At 42.3% G+C, this 20,286-nt stretch overlaps 1 protein-coding gene across 1 annotated transcript in view; it reads right to left on the reverse strand.

Annotated features, from left to right (window-relative positions):
* The window catches only part of LOC147223014 (nesprin-2-like), a 60,096-nt gene that overhangs the window by 29,898 nt on the left and 9,912 nt on the right, over positions 1-20,286 (reverse strand). The window contains exons 10-37 of the mRNA XM_086167428.1: positions 19,721-19,921; positions 19,379-19,638; positions 19,152-19,302; positions 18,450-18,593; positions 18,225-18,356; positions 17,754-17,936; positions 17,523-17,660; positions 15,930-16,115; positions 15,588-15,710; positions 15,129-15,311; positions 12,041-12,154; positions 11,604-11,699; positions 10,839-10,916; positions 10,284-10,697; positions 9,971-10,023; positions 9,410-9,560; positions 8,968-9,054; positions 7,564-7,719; positions 7,217-7,417; positions 6,974-7,063; positions 5,925-6,104; positions 4,917-5,087; positions 4,669-4,806; positions 3,559-3,758; positions 3,017-3,149; positions 2,422-2,604; positions 1,710-1,862; positions 390-566 (exon numbers count right to left, since the gene is read on the reverse strand). Of these exons, the coding sequence (XP_086023554.1) occupies positions 390-566; positions 1,710-1,862; positions 2,422-2,604; positions 3,017-3,149; positions 3,559-3,758; positions 4,669-4,806; positions 4,917-5,087; positions 5,925-6,104; positions 6,974-7,063; positions 7,217-7,417; positions 7,564-7,719; positions 8,968-9,054; positions 9,410-9,560; positions 9,971-10,023; positions 10,284-10,697; positions 10,839-10,916; positions 11,604-11,699; positions 12,041-12,154; positions 15,129-15,311; positions 15,588-15,710; positions 15,930-16,115; positions 17,523-17,660; positions 17,754-17,936; positions 18,225-18,356; positions 18,450-18,593; positions 19,152-19,302; positions 19,379-19,638; positions 19,721-19,921 (4,476 nt within the window). The remainder of the gene's footprint in view (positions 1-389; positions 567-1,709; positions 1,863-2,421; positions 2,605-3,016; positions 3,150-3,558; positions 3,759-4,668; positions 4,807-4,916; positions 5,088-5,924; positions 6,105-6,973; positions 7,064-7,216; positions 7,418-7,563; positions 7,720-8,967; positions 9,055-9,409; positions 9,561-9,970; positions 10,024-10,283; positions 10,698-10,838; positions 10,917-11,603; positions 11,700-12,040; positions 12,155-15,128; positions 15,312-15,587; positions 15,711-15,929; positions 16,116-17,522; positions 17,661-17,753; positions 17,937-18,224; positions 18,357-18,449; positions 18,594-19,151; positions 19,303-19,378; positions 19,639-19,720; positions 19,922-20,286) is intronic.

Below are 20,286 nucleotides of genomic sequence, written 5' to 3' on the forward strand. Positions count from 1 at the left end.
ATAACTATTTTTCAAAATCAAATTTAATTCCTCTTCCCTCAGCCGCAGGGAATCTTCAATCTTTGTAGTTACTGCTAACAGTTAAGACAATACATATTTCATTATATTTCTTATTCTTCCTCCTTTCTACTATTATGTATTACTGGTATGTTTTTCACTTGAAACTCTGGCACAACAATTTCCTTCGGGATTAATAAAGTTGTTCTCATCTCATCTCATCTCATCAAATGCGATGACATTTCTTCACTACTTTATCATCCTACTTTTTTGGTGGCTGAAACATAGCATCCGGCAAGACTGGCTTGTCATTTTAAGTTTTTAAATCAAACACTAATTATTACATATTATAAAGATCACCGGTTGACCTCAGATGAGGTTAAAACTCAGACCTTGCTCTCTAGCTCTCTCTGCAGGTTCAGCCACTGCAGCCTGACGGCACCCAGTCGTTCGGCAAAGACGGTCCGTTTGGAACAGAGGGCCGCCGTGACGGCTGCCGGCTCCTGAGGCCCAGACTGGGACAGGAATTCCAGAAGGAGCTGCCCATTGACCAGGACCACCTTTGATGCCTGAAAAGCCACATTTCAAAAAAAAAAAAAAAAAGGAAAATAAATTCATACGAATACTAACATAAAGGAAAATTATTGGCAAAAGTGAGATATGGAAAATTATTCCCGAAGGGTTTGAGCCAAAGACCCCTTGATGTATTTCTTTGTTGGGATTTTTCCCTGGCTGCTATTCTGACCGAAGGGTTTCAGTAACTGGTACATTTTATTATTTATAAATTTGATATATATTTATTTCTATCCATATGAGATTTGAAGTTCCTTTGGATAATAATTGGGATAATTCATTCATTATCTCTTTCTCCATCAGGGCCGCAGGGGATGCTGGAGCCTTTCCCAGCTGTCAGTGCGGCAAGAGGGGGTTCACCCAAGACCGGGCACCAGACGGTTTCAGGGCCACATAAAGAGACAACCAACCGTTTCTCATTCACACCGAGGTAATTGTATGTTTGTTTGTTTGTTTTGTTTAGAAGTTTATTAGGACAGTGTACAATTAAATTAAGCACCGAGGCAGAGATGTTTGTACCAGATTGTAGCTCATAGCTAATTTCCATCTGTAGTCCTGGGAAGGACAATATATATAAAATATACAGATAGGCAATAAAATAACTATACAATATATAAACAGGCAATAAAATATGTATTTTGCAAGTTGAAAGTGCTATTGCTGTGATATTATTACTTTGGTTATCTGGCATTGATAGTGCGAGCATGTTTGGTGCTCCAAAATCCAATTTTTAACGGCCCGTGTAAAGTTGTGAAAATCAGTCATGCTCTTTAGATTGTCTGGAAGCCCATTCCATTCTTTGATGGCTTTATCGGAAAATTTAGATATAATTTATATAACATATAATTTAGCATTATATATAGATTATTCTTTCCTTACTGTTGCATATGCCAGATCGTGTGAGATATGATTCACAGATGGGTCTGATAAAAGGCAGTCATAGGATGGGAAGGGGATACTGGAAAGCAGAAAAGTCTTTCAAGGTTGAAAGAAAAGAGTCATTTTTAGAAGCTTAGTCAGCGGATTGCGTGCAAATGAATCAAATTTAGTAGCTGGGTTAAGCCCACTTGAGCCAAACGAACTGATAATCGGTGAAATAGAGACGCTCGTAAAAGCGATGGATGTGGAGGCGTATGTACCTGGTAGTGCTGCAGGGTCCTGGTGATCTCAGAAGCATTCTTGGCCTTGAGGACCGATTCTCTCTCCTTCGTCAGCAGAGCCTCCTGCTCCCCAAGCCAGGCCTCCAGGTCGGGCAGCAGCTTTGCCGGTGGCCATGCTCGTAGCAGCAGTTTCTAATTGGTGCGAGACGTCAAAGGGAGATTTTATACCGGCTGAAATAGCTGCTTCTGACTTGATGTATCCGGCTGTGCTGAGAGAGCTTGCCTTAAAATCAAACCTTTGGAAAGGTTAGCGCTGCTGTGTGTTTGTGAGGCAAACTACCAAAGCATGAAACAGGGCTTTTGGAAAAGCACTGCGGCATGAATTTTAATTTTCTTTATGTCAAATGTTTGGTTCCTCTCCCTGGTGATAAATGGAGAGCGGAATTCCCCTCCCACTGTAAGGCCTCCCAAATTCTTCTCCCCCCCATTAGTATAAAATGACCGCAAACGGAGGTTCGACTCCCTCCACCAGAACAGATAAGTCACAGATTTAATTATTTTCCAAAAAGCCAGATAATGCTTTGATGGAATTCAGGCCCGACTGGTTGAATTTATTTTGGGACATGCTCAGGGCTTCAAACAAGGCTACCAAAGAAAAAAAAAAAAATGCATGTTTATAGCGTTGTAAAAATCATCTGTATTGCATTTACTTGTGGAGTTGAACAGAACCACTCTTTGCATAAAACGGTACCTGCTGCTGTTGGTCTTGTATCCTCAGAAGGTCAAAGGTCAGTCGGCTCCAGCCGGCCTCCAGCTCCACCAGACGAGCCCTCAGACGGGGACAGTCAGCGTCCCTCAAGCCCAGCAGCTTATTGGCTTCTTGCGACACGGTGGCCCTCTTAGCAGCCATGACCCCCATCTCCAGGGAAAAGTCCTCGAGGGAATAAATAACACGTGATTATTTTTCGATAAGTTAGTTTTAATAAGACAATTACGGAACTTTGAAGACATCTTAAAATGCTCTGGGTACTTTATAGTTTCGTATTCTTTTTTGATTGGGAATTGGGAAGGAGGCTTATATCGTGCGGTTGTCATTGCTAATAATGTCAGATACTGTGAGAATTTGTCATCGTCTATAAACATACAGGTTTGCAAAATTTACATTAAGAGATATGATCGGGAGTTGACTGATTCAACTTGGTTTTTGGAAAAAGTAGTTTTTGCATTCCCATGCTAGGTGGGAGAAGAAGAATGTCATGACCGTCATTACAAACTAATGTCCGTTTGTTCAGTCTGTTACCAGCTTCACCTTCAGACTCGCTAACTGTTTTTCTGTCTTCACTTACTAGCAGCCGGATCAGATTCCTGTGAACACACTCCTGGTCGGGGTCGGCTGAGTCGCCGAGGACTGACCAAGTCTTCAGGCGTCCGTTAGCATCGACTAACCACTGACTGACGGAAGCAGAATCAGTTTGGAATCTGGGGGTCGAAGAAGATTAAGATATGTAGCTGGGTTAGATTGTCAAAATAGGACTGTTCCACTGAAACAGTGTTTCTTAACCTTGTTGGAGGTACTGAACCCCACCACTTTCATATGTGCATTTACCGAACCCTTCTTTATTGGAAAAATCAAATATGATTTCTTTCAAATTCAAGACATGGGTATATGTTTTACCGGCGCACAAAATGAACCATGCATCAACATCACCGCTGCTGCCACCCTTAGCGTCGCTGCATTGATAAGCATTGATAAGAAAATAAACAGTCCCAGCTTCCTGTAGGTAGGAATGACCCTTCATTGGCCAACTGTCAGTAGCTTTTACATTTTTAAATGACATTTTTCTTCATCTCAACCCAAGGTTACTTTGTATGTTTGAGCCTGGCCTACCTGTCCCAGCCGCCCAGGAAGGTCCGACACCGCCGGATCTCCTGCTCCGTCCGCCTGTAGGCGCTTCGCCATCGCAGCTCCAGAGCACCCCCTGTGAGGCCAACTGAGGTAGGAAACATCGGTTCAGCCTGTATCGCCTCTCTCCGATCCAGCAGCCGCCCCAAAGTCGCTCTGCCTTCCTCAAGCTGTGCCAGGGTTCTCTGAGAAAAGGTGGTGATGGTCCAGTGTTATGAATGAATGCAGACTCTCCACCCAAACAAGGCAATGTGAGGATACTGTGCGTTTTATTTAAAAAAAAAAAACAAAAAAAAAAAAAACATAGCACACTGGCAGAAAGGGACGGTTAAGTGAAAATGATTAGGGATGAAGATAATCCAAACACTGACTGTCATAACATTGAACGCACCTTTGCCCCTTCTTTGTTCGCTCCAAGGCTGAGCGTCAGAGAATCTTGCCTTTTAATTATAATTATTTCTTTATTAATCCCTCGTGGGGAAATCAATTCTCTTTCAACGACACGCTCGACAACATTTCAACACTTGAGGAGGAGCCAGGAATTGAACCAGGAATGTGCGGTTTGGTTATTTGGGTTTCGTTTAGATATAGATACAGATGTTGATGCAGACATGACCCTCCAGGTTCGTCGCAAAATTACGAGAAACGGATTCTCACGCCTTGACATGTGACGTTAGGGGAACTTTCACTGTTCAGCGATTGACGCATCGGGAGTGAGATTCAGTTTGGAGGCCAAGTCGGCACCGCAAATGAAGAGAACACTGGATAAGGTGGTAGGGAAGCCTCTTAGGGGGGTCCTAGTTTGAGTGAATGTGTTTGTTGATTTTAACGCCATCTATGCTCCTTTCTGTGGAAAAACTGCGAGACAACATGCAAATGTTTTCCAAAAAAATAAGATTAATCCCTATCTAGATTGAGCCGGTTAATCCATTCATGGCAGAACCAACATTCCCATGGTGATTCTGCGTGTATGTACTTATTCCTGCTCTTTCCCACTAATTCTGCTTTTGAACACGTGATCTTGTTTTATATCGGCATCGTGAAGTAACGGACCCTTCATGTTTATCGATACATGCCGGAGCCTGAACGGCTTACCTGGTGGATATGCAATCTCTGAAGGGCCGCGGAATCCTCATCACCCTCTCCCTCTAAGTCTCTTCTGCCGATGAAGGTCTCACATTCATCCAGCGTCCCGCTCAAACGGGCGCAATCGTCCTCCCAGCGGACCCACTCCTGCGTGAACGGGCTCGTTTCAAAAAAATGTACATCTCAATTCGACGCGACGCCGTTTCTCCAAACTGATGTTTCGGGTACGACGCCTCCAGCGAACGTTAATTACGAACCTGGAGTCTCATTTGAGAAGCCACTTCGCTTTCCAGAGCTTCCAGTCGCCAAGCTTTGACACGCTTTTCCAGACGCAGCCGCTCATCCTCCTGAAACTTGAGTGCTTCCTGCCGGTGTCGGAACAGATGACGCGCGAAGGCCGACTGAGACCCGAGGGCTCGCTGCAGCTTCTGGATCACCGAGAGGAATGGCAGAAATGAAGTGAAATTATTGCAAATTATGACAGCTGTGTGGCACCTTATCATAGTTATTCGAGGCTTGTTGAGCCGCATTTTGTAATAACGGTGCATTTTGTAAATAAACGTCCAAAATGTAATCACTTTTTCATTTCATTTTGTAATCAAGCTGCGTTTTGTAATAAACTGCCGCATTTTGTAATAAATTTTGCCGCATTATGTAATAAGTTATTACATTTTGAGAAGATTATTACAAAATGCACTTGCAACTTTTTCATTCTCTAGGAAATGTAATAACATGGAATTTATAGAATATTCTCTGCTAATGCAACCTTTGAATAGTGTACTGATAGTAATTGCTAAGTACTGCTACTAGGCTAATACAGTGATACTAATAATAGGCCTAGCTTTTACAAATACTTTTAAGTAAAATAAAATACAATTAACAAACTTATGCTTTAGAATTGTTATTCCATAATGCACCATGTTATTACATTTCCTAGAAAATAAAAAAGTTGCATGTGCATTTTGTAATAATCTTCTCAATATGTAATAACTTATTACATAATGCGGCAAAATTTATTACAATATGCGTTGGGGCAGTTTATTACAAAATGCGGCTTTATTACAAAATGAAATGAAAAAAGTGATTACATTTTGGACGTTTATTACAAAATGCACTGTTATTACATAATGCGGCTCAACAAGGCTGTTCATGCAGCAGTAGGTTGAACCTTTTTAAACCAACAAAGCTTCCACATTAGTGGAAGTTTTTTTCAAAAATATCCGCGTGCACGCTGAAAGTCTTCCCGGAAGCAGAGTAAGGGGTACCTTTTGTCCACAGAGGATAGCATTGAGCTGGTTACGATCCTGGATCACCGGACCTGCCATTGTATATTCTTCGCCCAGTTCGAGGAGGCAACGTATTCCCCGAAGCAGAGACTGTGAATCTTTCTGTAAAATGGCTTCGCCTTTCTGACTTTCTCCTTGATGGCTCCCCGGTACGCACAGCTAGGAGACGCACGAGAAGCACATGATTGCAGGTTTTTTTTTTTTTTGTTTTGTTTTGGACTATCGCTCCACAAATAGTGATCATCAGATATTGGAGCCAAGCCGTTTTAAGAGATAGATATTTGGCCATTCGAGGAAATAGTCAGGGTCAACGGTCCAGAGCAATGGAGGGTGTGGAGAAGCGGTGAAGAAACACAAGCATTTTGGAGCGGTTAGAGAAAAGTGTCAGGGTGTACAAGACAGGGGTGAGACCAGCGATGCTGTATGGTTTTGAGGAAGACATGAATTGAGGAAGGGACTAAGGAGGATGGATAGGATCAGGAATGAGTCACTCAGAGGGACGGCTCATGTTAGATGTTACATTACATTGCATTACATTACATTGCATTTGGCAGACGCTTTTGTCCAAAGCGACTCACAATAGAGGACATAGGGACTGCAAATACACTTGCAAATACACGATGCACAGGAAATATACTGAACGGTAAGCTTGGGTTAGTGAGGGTTTTTTTTTTGTTTTTTTTTTTTTGACAGAGACACACAAACGTACACACACACTGCATGTTTTGGAGAAAGTCAGACAGATGACTTATTGCTAGAGGGATGCCGAGGTTGGAGCTGCCAGGCAGGAGGCTTGGAGGAAGACCGATGTGAAGAATTATGGATGTAGTGAAAGAGGCCATGAAGTTAGGTGAGTTAGGAGAGGAGGATGCTGAGAATAGGGTTAGATGATTGGCTGTGGCGACTCCTGAAAGGAACATCCAAAAGGAAAGGGTGGAATTTGGCCATTTCGGTAACAATACCCCCTGAGATATTATTTTATAGCAAAAGCACTGCTCCCATTAAATTCTAGTACCCCAGCTAATTACCTCCAAACTAGACGCTTCCGTTAAACACGGGGAGACATCCTGCTCCAGCCCCGTCTCAACAGAAACATAAAGTGGGTGGGAAAAGGGTCCCTGGGAGGGAGGGTGTTACAGACATTGCATTGTGTATGATACGACATACTGTAAATTGCATTTAAGAGTTCATTTTGATCCACACGAGAAACTGGGTCCTCATCATGAACATGCGAGAGAATTTGTGAGAACGATGGGAGTCATGTTTCAAACCTGATGCTGGTTTGTGAGCCCAGGATGTTCGATAAACTGATCGCTTGAAGAGGTGAGGACAAGCTGTGCAGTTTGTAGACATTGCTGGAAAGTAGTCAAACAGAGGAGGGCACCTGGCTCTTTCTCCTGAAATAAAGATCTGGTCTTCGGCTCAACGTTGACCAGCAGGTGAGTCAGATCCACCAGTTCATTCCATACACACTGAGCGAGAAATCAGACGGACACAAGTTTGCGATGATTGACTCATACTTATAGAAATGAGCATAAACAATGCGACCGAATGGTGTGACGTAAGAAGAAATGATGATTTGATTTTCATCTGGATCTCTTGTGTTCGAACAAGCCACCTCGTGCTGCAGCCTCCTTAGCTCGGCGGCGTCTTCACCCACAACTTTCGGAGTCAACAGTAGATCGGTTACGGCATCCAAACAGAGCAGGACCCTCTGCAAGGCTGAGTGCAGCTTCTCCCTTACACTTGAGTTTGATTCATCTGCAGACCATGCCTGGGAAGATAAACATATAACTTTCAGAGCATTTCTTTGAGTACAACACTTGTCATATGGCTAGAATTGCTCATACGTCATTTCAAAGGTGAGACTTGATTCGTCGACCGTCATCAGTTGTTTGCATTCTGGAGTTTTAACAAGATGAGGCAGAAGCTGTATTGTCGTAGTTAGGCTATGCAGTGTGTGTACGTTTGTGTATGTCTATGTCAAAAAAAAAAAAAAAAAAAAAAACTCACTAACCCAAGCTTACTGTTCTGCATATTTCCTGTGCATCTTGTATTTGCAAGTGTTATTTGCAGTCCCTATGTCCTCTATTGTAAGTCGCTTTGGATAAAAGCGTCTGCCAAATATTCTGTGCAATATTCAGAACTGTGCAATATTTCATTTCATAACAGCAACACTACAATTTTTCCTTTATCATACTATTGTGCACTCCTTACCTCACTTGTTACTAAGACACTTACAGTTTTATCACTTGTTTACTAAGACACTTTATAGTTTCACTGAGACACTTTATAGTTTATTTTTATTTCTAATTCTGCCTTTTTCTTTTTATTATTTATTACTGTTATATTTTCTGTAACTCTGGCACAACAATTTCCTTCGGGATTAATAAAGTCGTTCTTATCTTATCTTATCAAATGCAATGTAATGTAATGTAATGTATTCTCACTAGCATGAGGAGCTAATGTTAGCATGTATAGCACCACACACAGCTCCCCATTGTAAGGTAATATGGAAAAAATCATCGCAGCCACTATGTTTATTAAATGTTTGAAAGTCAAGCTAAGTCGGGTGATATAAAATCTACAGGGACATTTTCCGTTTGTTTGGTGCCTTAGTATTATATTTGGAATTATGTTTCTGCCGCCCAGGAAGGTCCGACACCGAATTATGGAATTATGTATATGTTTGGTTATTTGGAATTGGTTACATTTCATAGAATTTAGGGCTGTTTCATGACACTCTGACATATTTAACTTTGTGTATCATGGATATCTTTTAGGTTAGTTCTGATGGATTTTGCTTACTTATTTTTTTTGAAAACACTAAAATGGCACAGATAGTTAAGGCTTCACTCGCATTCCCTGAGGTTTGAGAAATCTGTTCCATTAGGACCTATAACAAATGTAGTTCAAAATCAAATTTAAAGCTACAAGAGCTTTGTAAAGACCCTTTACAACATCTCAATTTGGAACGTCACACATTTTTAGAGTCCGAGATTTTAAATCCCAAGCGACTTACTATTCGTCTTAGCATATGGATGGCTTCTGTGGCGTGCGGAAGCACAGCGCTGGCAGATCCTGGTAATATCAGTCCTCCTTCTGGGCCCTAAATGGAAAAAAATGTTAAAAACAAGAGTGTGTGTTTGTTGAAGCTGTATACATACATTTCCTTAAAAAATGCCACAGCTATATATCTGATGTACTTTTGAGTTGTTATGAGTATTACTTAAAGCAACTGCTACGGTCAGAAACATTTTTTAGCCTTTGAATGTGATCCAGCTTTCAATCCTTAGAAAAAATATAAAACAATATATGAAAAAAAGCTATCGCTCTTGGATGCATCCACTTTGCACCAGTCTCTAAGGACCTAATTTCGCCCAGATTAATCTTAGATTCTTTTACAATTAAAGAATATATGTGGATGTCGTGCAAAAAGTATTTATTTTTCTCCATCTGCCTACCGTTTCACCTGTTCCTCCGCCGCCAGAGCTGGCCGGGGTTTGATTCTCGTCCTGGGCTTTTTTCAGGGTGGAGAGTTTTAAGGAAATCTGTTCATGGAGGCGATTCCATCGCTGCTGCTGCTCCGCGTCAAAACCACCAAGTCCCCCCGGGCTGCACGGCAGAACAGAGTGATAAGATAAGATAAGAACGACTTTATTAATCCCGAAGGTAATTGTTGTGCCAGAGCTACAGAAAATATAACAGTAATAAATAATAAAAAGAAAAAGGCAGAATTAGAAATAAAAATAAACTATAAAGTGTCTCAGTGAAACTATAAAGTATCTTAGTAAACAAGTGATAAAACTATGTCTTAATAACAAGTGAGGTAAGGAGTGCACAATAGTATGATAAAAGGAAAAATTGTAGTGTAGCTGTTATGAAATGAAATATTGCACAGTTCTGAATATTGCACAGTGAAATGAAATATTGCAGTTTTTTTTTTTTGTTTTTGGTTGCTGAGCATCCAGCAGCATGGATATTTCTCAGTCTGTGATGCATGCATATTCCTCCAACACTTTTACCTTATCAACGCCTGCGTGACCTGCCTGGATTCTTCCATCACTTCACGTTGATCCTTCAACCAAAAAAATAAACACTTAAATAAAAATTCTGGGAAAAAAAAAAAATGATATTATATTTGAAATGTGTTTTCTGTGAGCTGAATGAAACTTTTCATTATGTTTATTTCATGAATTACTTGGTTTAAATGTTTAAAAAATTGATATATCAACAAAGCAGTCCTCCATTAAACATCTCTATTTGCTTGTTTTTAACTGGCTTGTTGCTGTTAAGACAACCCCGAAGGAGTTTTCTATTCCTCCATGAAACACTTACCTCTTCTCGATGAAACTCTCCGGATAAACACAGACCTTTGTCCTTTTTCACTCTGATCTCAGCTGTGGAGGCAGTGAATGGTGCTACGGGTCTCGCAGGAATTAGTCTTGTGTCTTCCATCGTGGTCCCCGGCTGTTGGGGGTCACGGTTTTGAGATACTGGTGGATCCGGAGCTGCAGTGACCTCATCCGCGGGTGCTGAAATAGCTGGAGTGATTGGCGGCGCGGCTACCGAGGCTATAAGTCTGTCTTCTTCAACAGAATCGGCTTCAGGATCTGATTTGGGCTCCAATGTTGTCGATGAAATTCCGACATTTTCATGTTCAAACATCTTATCAATGTCCTCCTGTAAAACCTGGTGATCGGCCCCCTCATAGCACTTCTGTGCTACAGATGATCCATTTGTTCTTGGTGACTAAAAGACAAAACAAATTAAATAAGCAGCGTCTTTACTATATCCTTAAAGGTAGGTAAGTACTTGTGATTTTCATGTGTAGCAAGATACTTGTAAAAAAAAAAGGAACTGAACAGCAAAATGCAATCAAATATTATTTACCTTCAGATCAGAAAGGGGATTCATTTCAGCCATATCTTCAAATTTCAAATCCGAAGAGTTTAGCGTGTCCTCTGGGTCCTGGGATATGAGTCAAACGAATCAACAAATGTAAATGAAATGCATGCACACACACACACACACACACAGGCACGTTTCTTTGTGTGTAAAAGGAGCAACAAATTTTAAGCAGCTGCCTCTGACACTGTCAAAGGAGCTGGGTTTGAAACATCCTCACAGAGGCCGGAAAACAGTTACGTTGAGAATTATTCGATGAATTTGCAGGGAGACGACAGAGAGAGGGGTTTTGAGTTTCATTTCAAACACTTTTATAAAGCAACTTATAAAAGCATCAAACAAAAAAAATGTGGGTGATTGATTATTTATGATTATTTATTGTTAGTGTTTATTATTAGCCAACTTGGTTGGGTTACACCAATGAATGAATGAATGAATGCATGGATGGATGTTCTTTGGTTCTTTCACCATCTATGTGTTATTTCTTATGCAAGTCTTATTCCTAAAGGCATTCAGATGAGTTGAAGTTGCACAACACGGGAAGAATTGCAGAGTATCACACTTGCCATTAATGAGTAGTTCACCAGGTGAGGTAAATATTGAATTCTTGAAAAGAAATACGTTATTTGTAATGTACTTGTAACAGTTCACTGTGGCTTACAGGGACATTTTGAAATGAAACCCAGGGGAAACAGCAGCTAAGAAATCTCAAATTTTTCCCTCGGCCGTAAGGCTTTGGTATAGATTTACCTCTGGAATACTGCTTGTTAGTGTTTCAGAGGATGATGAGTGACAACTCCTGTTATCCTCTACCTCTTCCTCTGAATTACACTCCACAAGAGCCTCCTGTTTTTATGGACAAGGGTAAATGTTATGATTAAGAAATGAAGGAAAATTGGTCCAGCCCAGTCGAAGAGACGTGTTACGTTTTTGGAGACGAGTGATGAAGACATAGCTGGACCATCCTCAGACGTCAGGGGGGAATTATTAACAGCCACCAACCCCGAGTATCTTCCAGGAATGCATTAACAGGCACCTTACCCCCCAAAAATTGACCCCAAATATATTGCGGCGAAAAAGTAGCGGACAAGCTTATTTCAGATGAAAGATTTTGACTCAGACAGCAGAGTTATTGTTTTAGTCAAGGTGGAAGTTCTCCTTATTTCTCCATATTTTTTTTTTTTTACCAGGGTCAAGTGTCTTTGTGGATATCCACCTCGCTCCATCATCACCTCTGAACGACTCAAACTTTTTTTGGTGCCGTGATCTTCAGTAGCTCCCCGCTCCTCTCTAATCTTGTCCTGTGACAATCGAACAAACAAGACATAATAATCAGATCAAACTGGATCCGATGACCCACAGGGAACCAATAGAAACTGGGCTACCGTAGGTCAATGAAGGAAAGGAGGAAGGCATTTTCAGAAGCAGAGATAGAAGAGGAAAGGCAAGAGTCTGGGACTGAGAGCAGGGACTTTGAATATTGGGACTATGACAGTAAAAGGTAGAGAGTTGGTTGACATGATGCAGAGAAGGAAGGTGGATATACTGTGTGTCCAGGAGACCAGGTGGAAAGGTAGTAAGGCTAGAGGCTTGGGAGCAGGCTTTAAGTTGTACTGTCATGGTACTGACAAGAAGAGAAATAGAGTAGGAGTTATCTTGAAGGAGGAGTTTGTTAGCAATGTTCTGGATGTTGAAAGAATGTCAGATAGATTTAAGTGTCTGAAATTGGAAATTGATGGTGTGTTGCTCAGTGTTGTAAGTGGATATGCCCTGCAGGCGGGACCACGATGTTTGCAGATGACATTGGGATCTGCAGTGAGAGCAGAGAACAGGTAGAGGAAAATCTAGAGAGGTGGAAAGGAGAGGAATGAAAGTTAGTGAAAGAGAGACAGAGCGTATGTGTGTGAATGAGAGGAACTCGGGTGGAACGGTGAGGCTGCAGGGAGTGGAGATCAAGAAGCTGGAGGATTTCAGGTACTTGGGGTCAACAGTCCAGAGCAACGAAGAGTGCGGAAAAGAGGTGAAGAGACGGGTTCAAGCAGGTTGGAAAGGGTGGAGAAAAGTATTAGGGGTACTATGTGATAGAAGACTATCGGCCAGAATGAAAGGAAAGGTGTACAAGACAGTGGTGAGACCAGTGATAATATATGGACTAGAAACTGTTCCAATGACAAAAAGACAGGAGGCAGAGCTGGAGGTCGCGGAGATGAAGATGTTGAGGTTCTCTTTGGGAGTGACCAGGACGGATAGGATCAGGAATGAGTCTATCAGAGAAACAGCACATGTCAGATGTTTTGGAGAGAAGGTCAGAGAAGCCAGACTGAGATGATTCGGTCATGTGCAGAGGAGAGATAGTGAATATATTGGTAGACGGATGCTGGAATTAGAGCTGCCAGGCAGGAGGTCTCGAGGAAAACCAAAGAGAAGATTTATGGATGTAGTGAGAGCGGATATGTAGGTAGTTGGTGCGAGAGAGGAGGTTACAGAGAATAGGGTTAGATGGAGAAGGTTGATTTGCTGTGGCGACCCCTGAAGGGAAAAGCCGAAAGAAGACGAAGAAGAAGATAATTGATCATTAGCGTTTTAACCAGCTTTCATCAGCTTTCATGTTAAGACTACATTGCCTCACAGTTTTCTGTTTCTGTTTAGTGAAACAGACCTCCACCCAATAAAAGGCATATAATACAGTTGTATTTTTTCACTCTTAATCATAATAACTGGTTTTATTATTATTTATTAACAAATATTCATGGTGTTTTTCTCAGGGGCATCGTACTAATCTCTTATGGTTCCTACATGAATGAAATTGTGAGATATACCCCATCTTGAAATGCAAGGCAATGCTAAGTCATTGGAAATCTGGGATATTCCTCAAAACCGTATGTCCTCAATAATAATCAGTATAAATTAGAGGATCATGTGTAGTGTGGAACATGGGTGCCAAATTTGTTAATTGTGATCAACCCGTTGATTTTGAAGGTAATGTTGGTAGAGCGCATATTGACTGAGTGCATGTTCAGTCAACCGCACACAGGCAATTTTGAGTTCCAGACAGCTAATCAACAAGATAGCCTTTCAATTTTTTTCTTCTAAACAAAGGGTAAATCATGAGCGTGCAATGGGAAGAAGGCTTTTTTTTTTTCCAAATGTCCCATTAAAAGTGCATTTACTTGATCTATCTATCCACCTTTGCTCTTCTGCAGAAGCACCTTTGGACTATTCATAAACCCTACGGCATCTATTTTCCTCCAGAAAGCAAACAGAAAAAGGGGAAAAGTGGAGGAGCTAAAAATCACAGTTGTCAAGACAGCAGTCATTTTTTTGGGGACTGATTTCAAAAGCTTGAGACTGGTTACCCGCACCTATTGTCTGCTCCGAAAGTCATCAGATTAAGGTTACCCGAACCCTGACCAAAAATGTACTGTTGTAGTGTGCCATAAGGGCTCATGGCAGATGCAGAAACATAGATTGTGCTAAGTATATTCAGTAGATATATAAATGATGCCTGAAGAATGGAGACAAAGTGTGATGGTGCCTATTTTTAAGAATAAAGGGGATGTGCAAAATTGTGACAACTATAGAGGGATAAAGTTGATGAGCCACACAATGAAGTTATGGGAAAGAGTAGTGGAAACTAGACTGAGAGCAGAAGTCAGCATTTGTGAACAGCAGTATGGCTTCCTGCCTAGGAAGAGTACTACAGATGCAATATTTGCGTTAAGAATGCTAATAGAAAAGTACAGAGAAGGCCAGAGGGAGCTGCATTGTGTTTTTGTAGACCTAGAAAAAGCATATGACAGGGTGCCAAGAGAGGAGCTCTGGTATTGTATGAGGAAGTCTGGAGTGGCAGAGAAGTATGTTAGACTGGTGCAGGACATGTATGCTAGCTGTGAGACACTGGTACGGTGTGCTGTAGGGGTAACAGAGAAGTTCAAGGTGGAGGTGGGACTCCATCAGGGATCAGCTCTGAGGCCCCCTCAGACAGGAGGTCTAGCGGAAGACCAAAGAGAAGATTTATGGACGTAGTGAGAGAAGATATGAAGGTAGTTGGTGTGAGAGAGGAGGATACGAAGAATAGGGTTAGATGGAGAAAGTTGACTCGCTGTGGCGACCCCTGACGGGAAAAGCCGAAAGAAGAAGAAGAAGAAGTAGATATATAAATGAATTCGCGATTTTTAGTGTAGGTGGATAATTTTTACATGGTCATTTGAAAAGTTGCACAATGTGAAAAGTGTTGGCACCCGTGATGTAGAGAGTGACATTTATGTGTCATACTTCCAGAAAAGTGGCTTGCTGGTGAGTGAGTTGTTCCAGCTCTTTGAGTTCCAAAAGGAGGGGTCTACATTTGCAGAACACCTGCAGATTCTCCTTCGCCCCCTGCGGGAGACACAGCCTCCCTTTGCAGGCGTCCATCTCTTCCAGTGTCTCCCGCATTGACTGAATATTATCCAGGATTACCTTTGGAAAAATAAGGGTTAATTAAGAGAGAGAAAATAGTAAGCTTGTCAGCTGCACATCTAATGTCCCTTGTTTGTAAAATGTTGTTGTGATCATGTGCCTGCACGTCGGACAGAAATCAGTCAAAAGGGGGAAAAATATCTAAAGCCAACTGAAAATCAACCCTCTGACTCCTGCCATAAAAATATCTACTTTTGATATTGTTTCCTTTATGTGTGTTTCTGTGGAGTGACGTCAATCTGAAAAGTACAGGATGTTCAGTCGTGTTTTTTTCACCTCCCGACTGTGAAGATGCTCCTTGAAAGTCAGGCTAGAAGTTTCCGCGGAGGATAAAATCACCCTGATCTTTGAGACGTTGTTCTGCACCGTCTTGAGCTCCGTTTCCAGGGCCTCCACCGCCTGACAGGGATTGACAGCGTGATTTCTGCAGCTTGATTTGACACAAATGTGACTTTCGCACGTCGGTTCACCCCGTGCATTTCTCTCACTTTTACGTGACACGGACACTGTGTTAAAAGCCACCCCCTTTTTTTGGCTTAAAAATCACAGGATGCTTCAATTAGAAGCTTTATCCCTGACCAATTTCAGGATAGGATTACTGCTTGTGACCATGCATACCGCAGCAGCCTGCAGGAGCGGCTCCAGGGACTCCGTGATGTCGCATTGGGTTGCGTGAACACGTTCGTCATTCTGTTCCAGCTGCTCTTCCTGGACGCTGACATCACACACAGCAGAGATCTCCGCCAGCACTGGCCTGAAGGCCTGCAGGGTGTCTCTGATTCTTTCGGAGTCGCCCAAGACCATCTGTGGGACAAGATGAAGTGTTGCATTAACACGGAAATTGTGGCTGATTGATGACCTATATTGGAGCTCATCAATCAGCCATCGGTCTTATAGAATTCAAAAAAGCAGTCGCATGACTATCGCTTACAAACTTGGATACACAACTGTATCCCAGACAAATAAACAAAAGCCCAAAACTACTATAAACAGGCAGTCAGATGTCATATTATCTTGCAGTAAGTTCCTCTCTGCATTAAACCACTTAGTGGCACCAGCGGACCAGTTCGTTGCTCAATGTATTGCTCAACAACACGCTAGGAGGAGCGCCGGAATCAAACCGGGATTGCTCTGTTCCAAGATGCACACTGTAAAGCCCCTCGCCATGTCGCCCAAATTGGGATTGATGCTTTGTTTTTGGACGTGGGGACTATTATGATATGCAGACACGGGAAAAACGTGCAAACTCCACAAGGAAAGGCGCCCAGTTGGAATCGAACTGACGACCCTCCTCTTTACGACAGAGGCGCCGCTACTGTGACATCCATCATTGATATAATCCATCATACCTTCTGCTCGCTCTAAGCGATCTCAGGCAAAACTGTTCTCAGTTCTACTACCTCAGTGGTGGAACAAACTTCCAGAGGCAACAAGACTAGCATCACCTCTCTCAACCTTCAAGAAACAGGTAAAAACTGTTCTCTTTCAGGACTTTTTACTGCGCTGATGCCCCAGATCAGGTTAGGCAGCAAGTTAGGCTATGCAGTGTGTGTACGTTTGTGTATGTCTTTGTCCAAAAAAAAAAAAAAAAAACTCACTAACCCAAGCTTACTGTTCTGTATATTTCCTGTGCATCGTGTATTTGCAGTCCCTATGTCCTCTATTGTAAGTCGCTTTGGATAAAAGCGTCTGCCAAATACAATGTAATGTAATGTAATGTAATACTCTATCAAACACATTGAGCCTATTGAAGATGAAAAAACACACACACAAAAAAAAAAAAAAAAAATGACCTATTAGGACAGGGGTGGGCAATTATTTTGACTGGCGGGCCACATTTCTTATTTGATTTTTATATGCGGGCCACCTGGGTGTAAATTGTAATATGAACAAAATTAAAATTGTAATTTAAACATTTTTAATTTTTTGACACTTAATTTTAACTTTAAAATCATTGATGATCATATACATGTATATACATGTGCTGATATTATTTTGTATAAAATCATCCACACAAAATTAAACGAAAGGAAAAAAATCAGGTGTTTGTAAATTCAATATGGATTAAAAATACTAAAAATATTCAAAGAAAATAGCTCGGCGGGCCGGACGAAAAAGCAAAACGGGCCGCATGTGGCCCGCGGGCCGTAAAATGCCCAGGTCTGTATTAGGATATCATTGTATGCATCTGAATATCAGCTGTTAACAGACCTGCAGGGATTTTGCCTGGTTCTGAAGACTCCTGGCTGTTGTGAAGTCGCATGCTGCCCCAAGCCAGGCTCTGGCCTCATCCAACCAGCAGGCGGAGCTACACAAAATGTTTTCAAGCTCTTGAAGACAAACGGGAAGCTGAACCAGAGAAAAAAAAAAAAAAGCACGGACGATATTAAGCGGGAGGGGATTTATCGGAGGAAAGTTTATCATGCTGTGCCCGTGCCGCACTTTATTGAGGAAATTGGTGCGGTGCTCTGCCATCTGGGCTGTCTTCTGGTACAGCTGCAGGGGTTGGGTCAGGTGGTCCATGAAGATGTGCGCTCTGACTGGCTGCTCCTCCGCCAGATCCTGGACTTCACACTCCAGGAGCATCAAGCGGCTGTGCCAACCGTCCATTTCATCCCACACTCTCTGGAAAAGACGGGGTGACCCGTGTTTTTGCGCATGTGGCTCCAAGGAGACAAAAAAAATCTCAGAATACTATAGCTTCTAGATTTGATTTGGTCATCATACTTTAACATATGACTTATAATTGGTCGAGTGCGTCGCATTTGTTTCATCCCACAACTAGATACTGGTGGATCACACTTTGATATTTTTCACTAACAAAATTCACAATTAAAGTGGTATGCATTTGAAGCAGCAGCTGCCGACCCCCCCCCCCTCCCGCCTCCCTCTCACACACACACACACACACACTTTGAGAATATCTTGAGCTTCAGTGACTGTAGAACTTCTTTGCTGCAGCAGCCCCTTCACATTCTCCAAACCAGTATTCAACTCCCCCACTTGTCGAGCCAGTTTCTGAAATGGGCAGCTGACCTCCTGTAACTGCATCGCAGGAAAAAAAAAAAAAAAAAAAAAGAAGTTTGTGGGAAAAAATGAACAAAAAAAAAAAAAAGCCATAAATGTGCTATCTCTCACCTTAACCTCAGCTTCCTGAAGAGACTGTTGAATTTCATGAATCCACTTGTGGATATCAGCCGGAATCTCAGCATACCGGCTTTGCACATCTTCCATGATATGGTGTAATTTGGCCCTCTGGGACTGCAAATCCTCTCTCAGTGCCTGCGACAGGAAAAGCCCAGAAAACAAACAGAAAAACCCAACACGAGGGTCAAAAGTGCATCCGCGTAGTTTTTTTTTTTTTTCCCCTCTTTTCTTTGATTAGCATATTTTCATCAGCTCATTTCCTGTTCCACTGATGAGACAGCGTAGATAGAGGAGGCTTTTGAAATTCGCTATTTGCGATGTGAATTATAGCAAATTCGGATTTCCCCCCGCGGGCACGGGAAAAGGAGATCTGTAGTTTTTGAAGAGATGGAAAGGATTATCAGAAAATCAACCGATTCTAAAAGTGGTGTTCCATGTACATCTTTCCTTTTGCGTAATCTAGCCTCAAGGCAGGAGGAAGACTGAAAAGAAGACGTATGAGTGCTCTGAAAGAGGAATTGGTTTGAAAGAATAGGATGCAAAGGATGGTGTTAGACGGAGGCAGATGATTGGCTCTGGTGACCCTTGGAGGGAACAGCCAAGGGGAGAAGAGGAAGAAATAAAGACGCTTGTGTGTTTAGTGAGAAAAGTATGTCATTTTTGCCTTCATAAATGTCCAGTCACCAAACCAACCTGTTGCTCATGGGGGCCCAAACTGGCTTCTGACTTTGGAAGAATGGCGGCGAGCCATTGCTCCACCTCCCGCAGCCTCTCTTCTACCTGCTGCCGCTCCTTCTCCTCTGCATGGGCGGCGGCCACCAACTGCAAGTTTCGCTCTTTCAAGCTGCGGGGGAACAGCGACTTTGCAATATTTCCAAAATCGAACGAGCGAACACCTTCATGACGCGTCTCAAACGAACCTCCTGATGTTCTCTTGTATCTTCACCAGTGTTTTGCCCATGGGGCCCGGACCGATCGGATCTTGAGAGCTGGTTAAACTCAAGGCGTGTTCCAGCCGGTGCTCCAGAGAGGCCAAGTCCTGCTGCTCTTGTTCGATCCCCGCCTTGTGCATCTCAGCTCGGGCCAGGAGCCGATGCGGTTCCTCTTGACTGAAACTCACAGTGGAAGAGTCGGGAACCTCAGCTTGAAGATTGGCCAAGGTGCTGCAGCACTGCTCCATCTACATGCAATGTGAAAGCGTCCGTTGCTTTCCTGGTCGATAGAAGTCATTATTCCATGCTTCTGTGGACAGGAGAACTCACGCTGGTGGTGATATCCCTCCATTCCTCTCCTCTCTGTTCTGTGTGTGCCATGAGAAGACCCACGCCACGGCGTAAGGAGGCCCAGCGCCTCCAGAGAGCGCCGAGTTCGCCGTCCTTCCCGACACCGCAGCCATTAACAGGACAGCCTGCTCTTAGTTCCTCTATCCTCCGCGCAAGGCTGTGAAGATCTTTCAGCAGAAGCTTGGTACAGAGAAATTGAATATAAGAATAAGAACAACTTTATTAATCCCGAAGGAAATTGCTGTGCCAGAGTTACAGAAAATATAACAGTAATAAATAATAAAAGAAAGGCAGAATTAGAAATAAAAATAAACTATAAAGTGTCTCTGTGAAACTATAAAGTGTCTTGGTAAGCAGTGATAAAACTATAAGTGTCTTAGTAACAAGTGAGGTAAGGAGTGCACAATAGTATGATAGAAGGGAAAATTGTAGTGTAGCTGTTATGAGATGAAATATTGCACAGTTTCTGAATATTGCACAGTGAAATGAAACATTGCACATTTTTTGTTTGTTTTTTTAGGTTAAAGATAGGTTTTCATGGTTGC

This window comes from Fistularia commersonii, chromosome 20 (genome assembly GCF_037954325.1).
Source record: "Fistularia commersonii isolate RoL2024-O1a breed Wild chromosome 20, RoL_Fcom_v1.0, whole genome shotgun sequence".
Taxonomy (NCBI): Eukaryota; Metazoa; Chordata; class Actinopteri; order Syngnathiformes; family Fistulariidae; genus Fistularia; species Fistularia commersonii.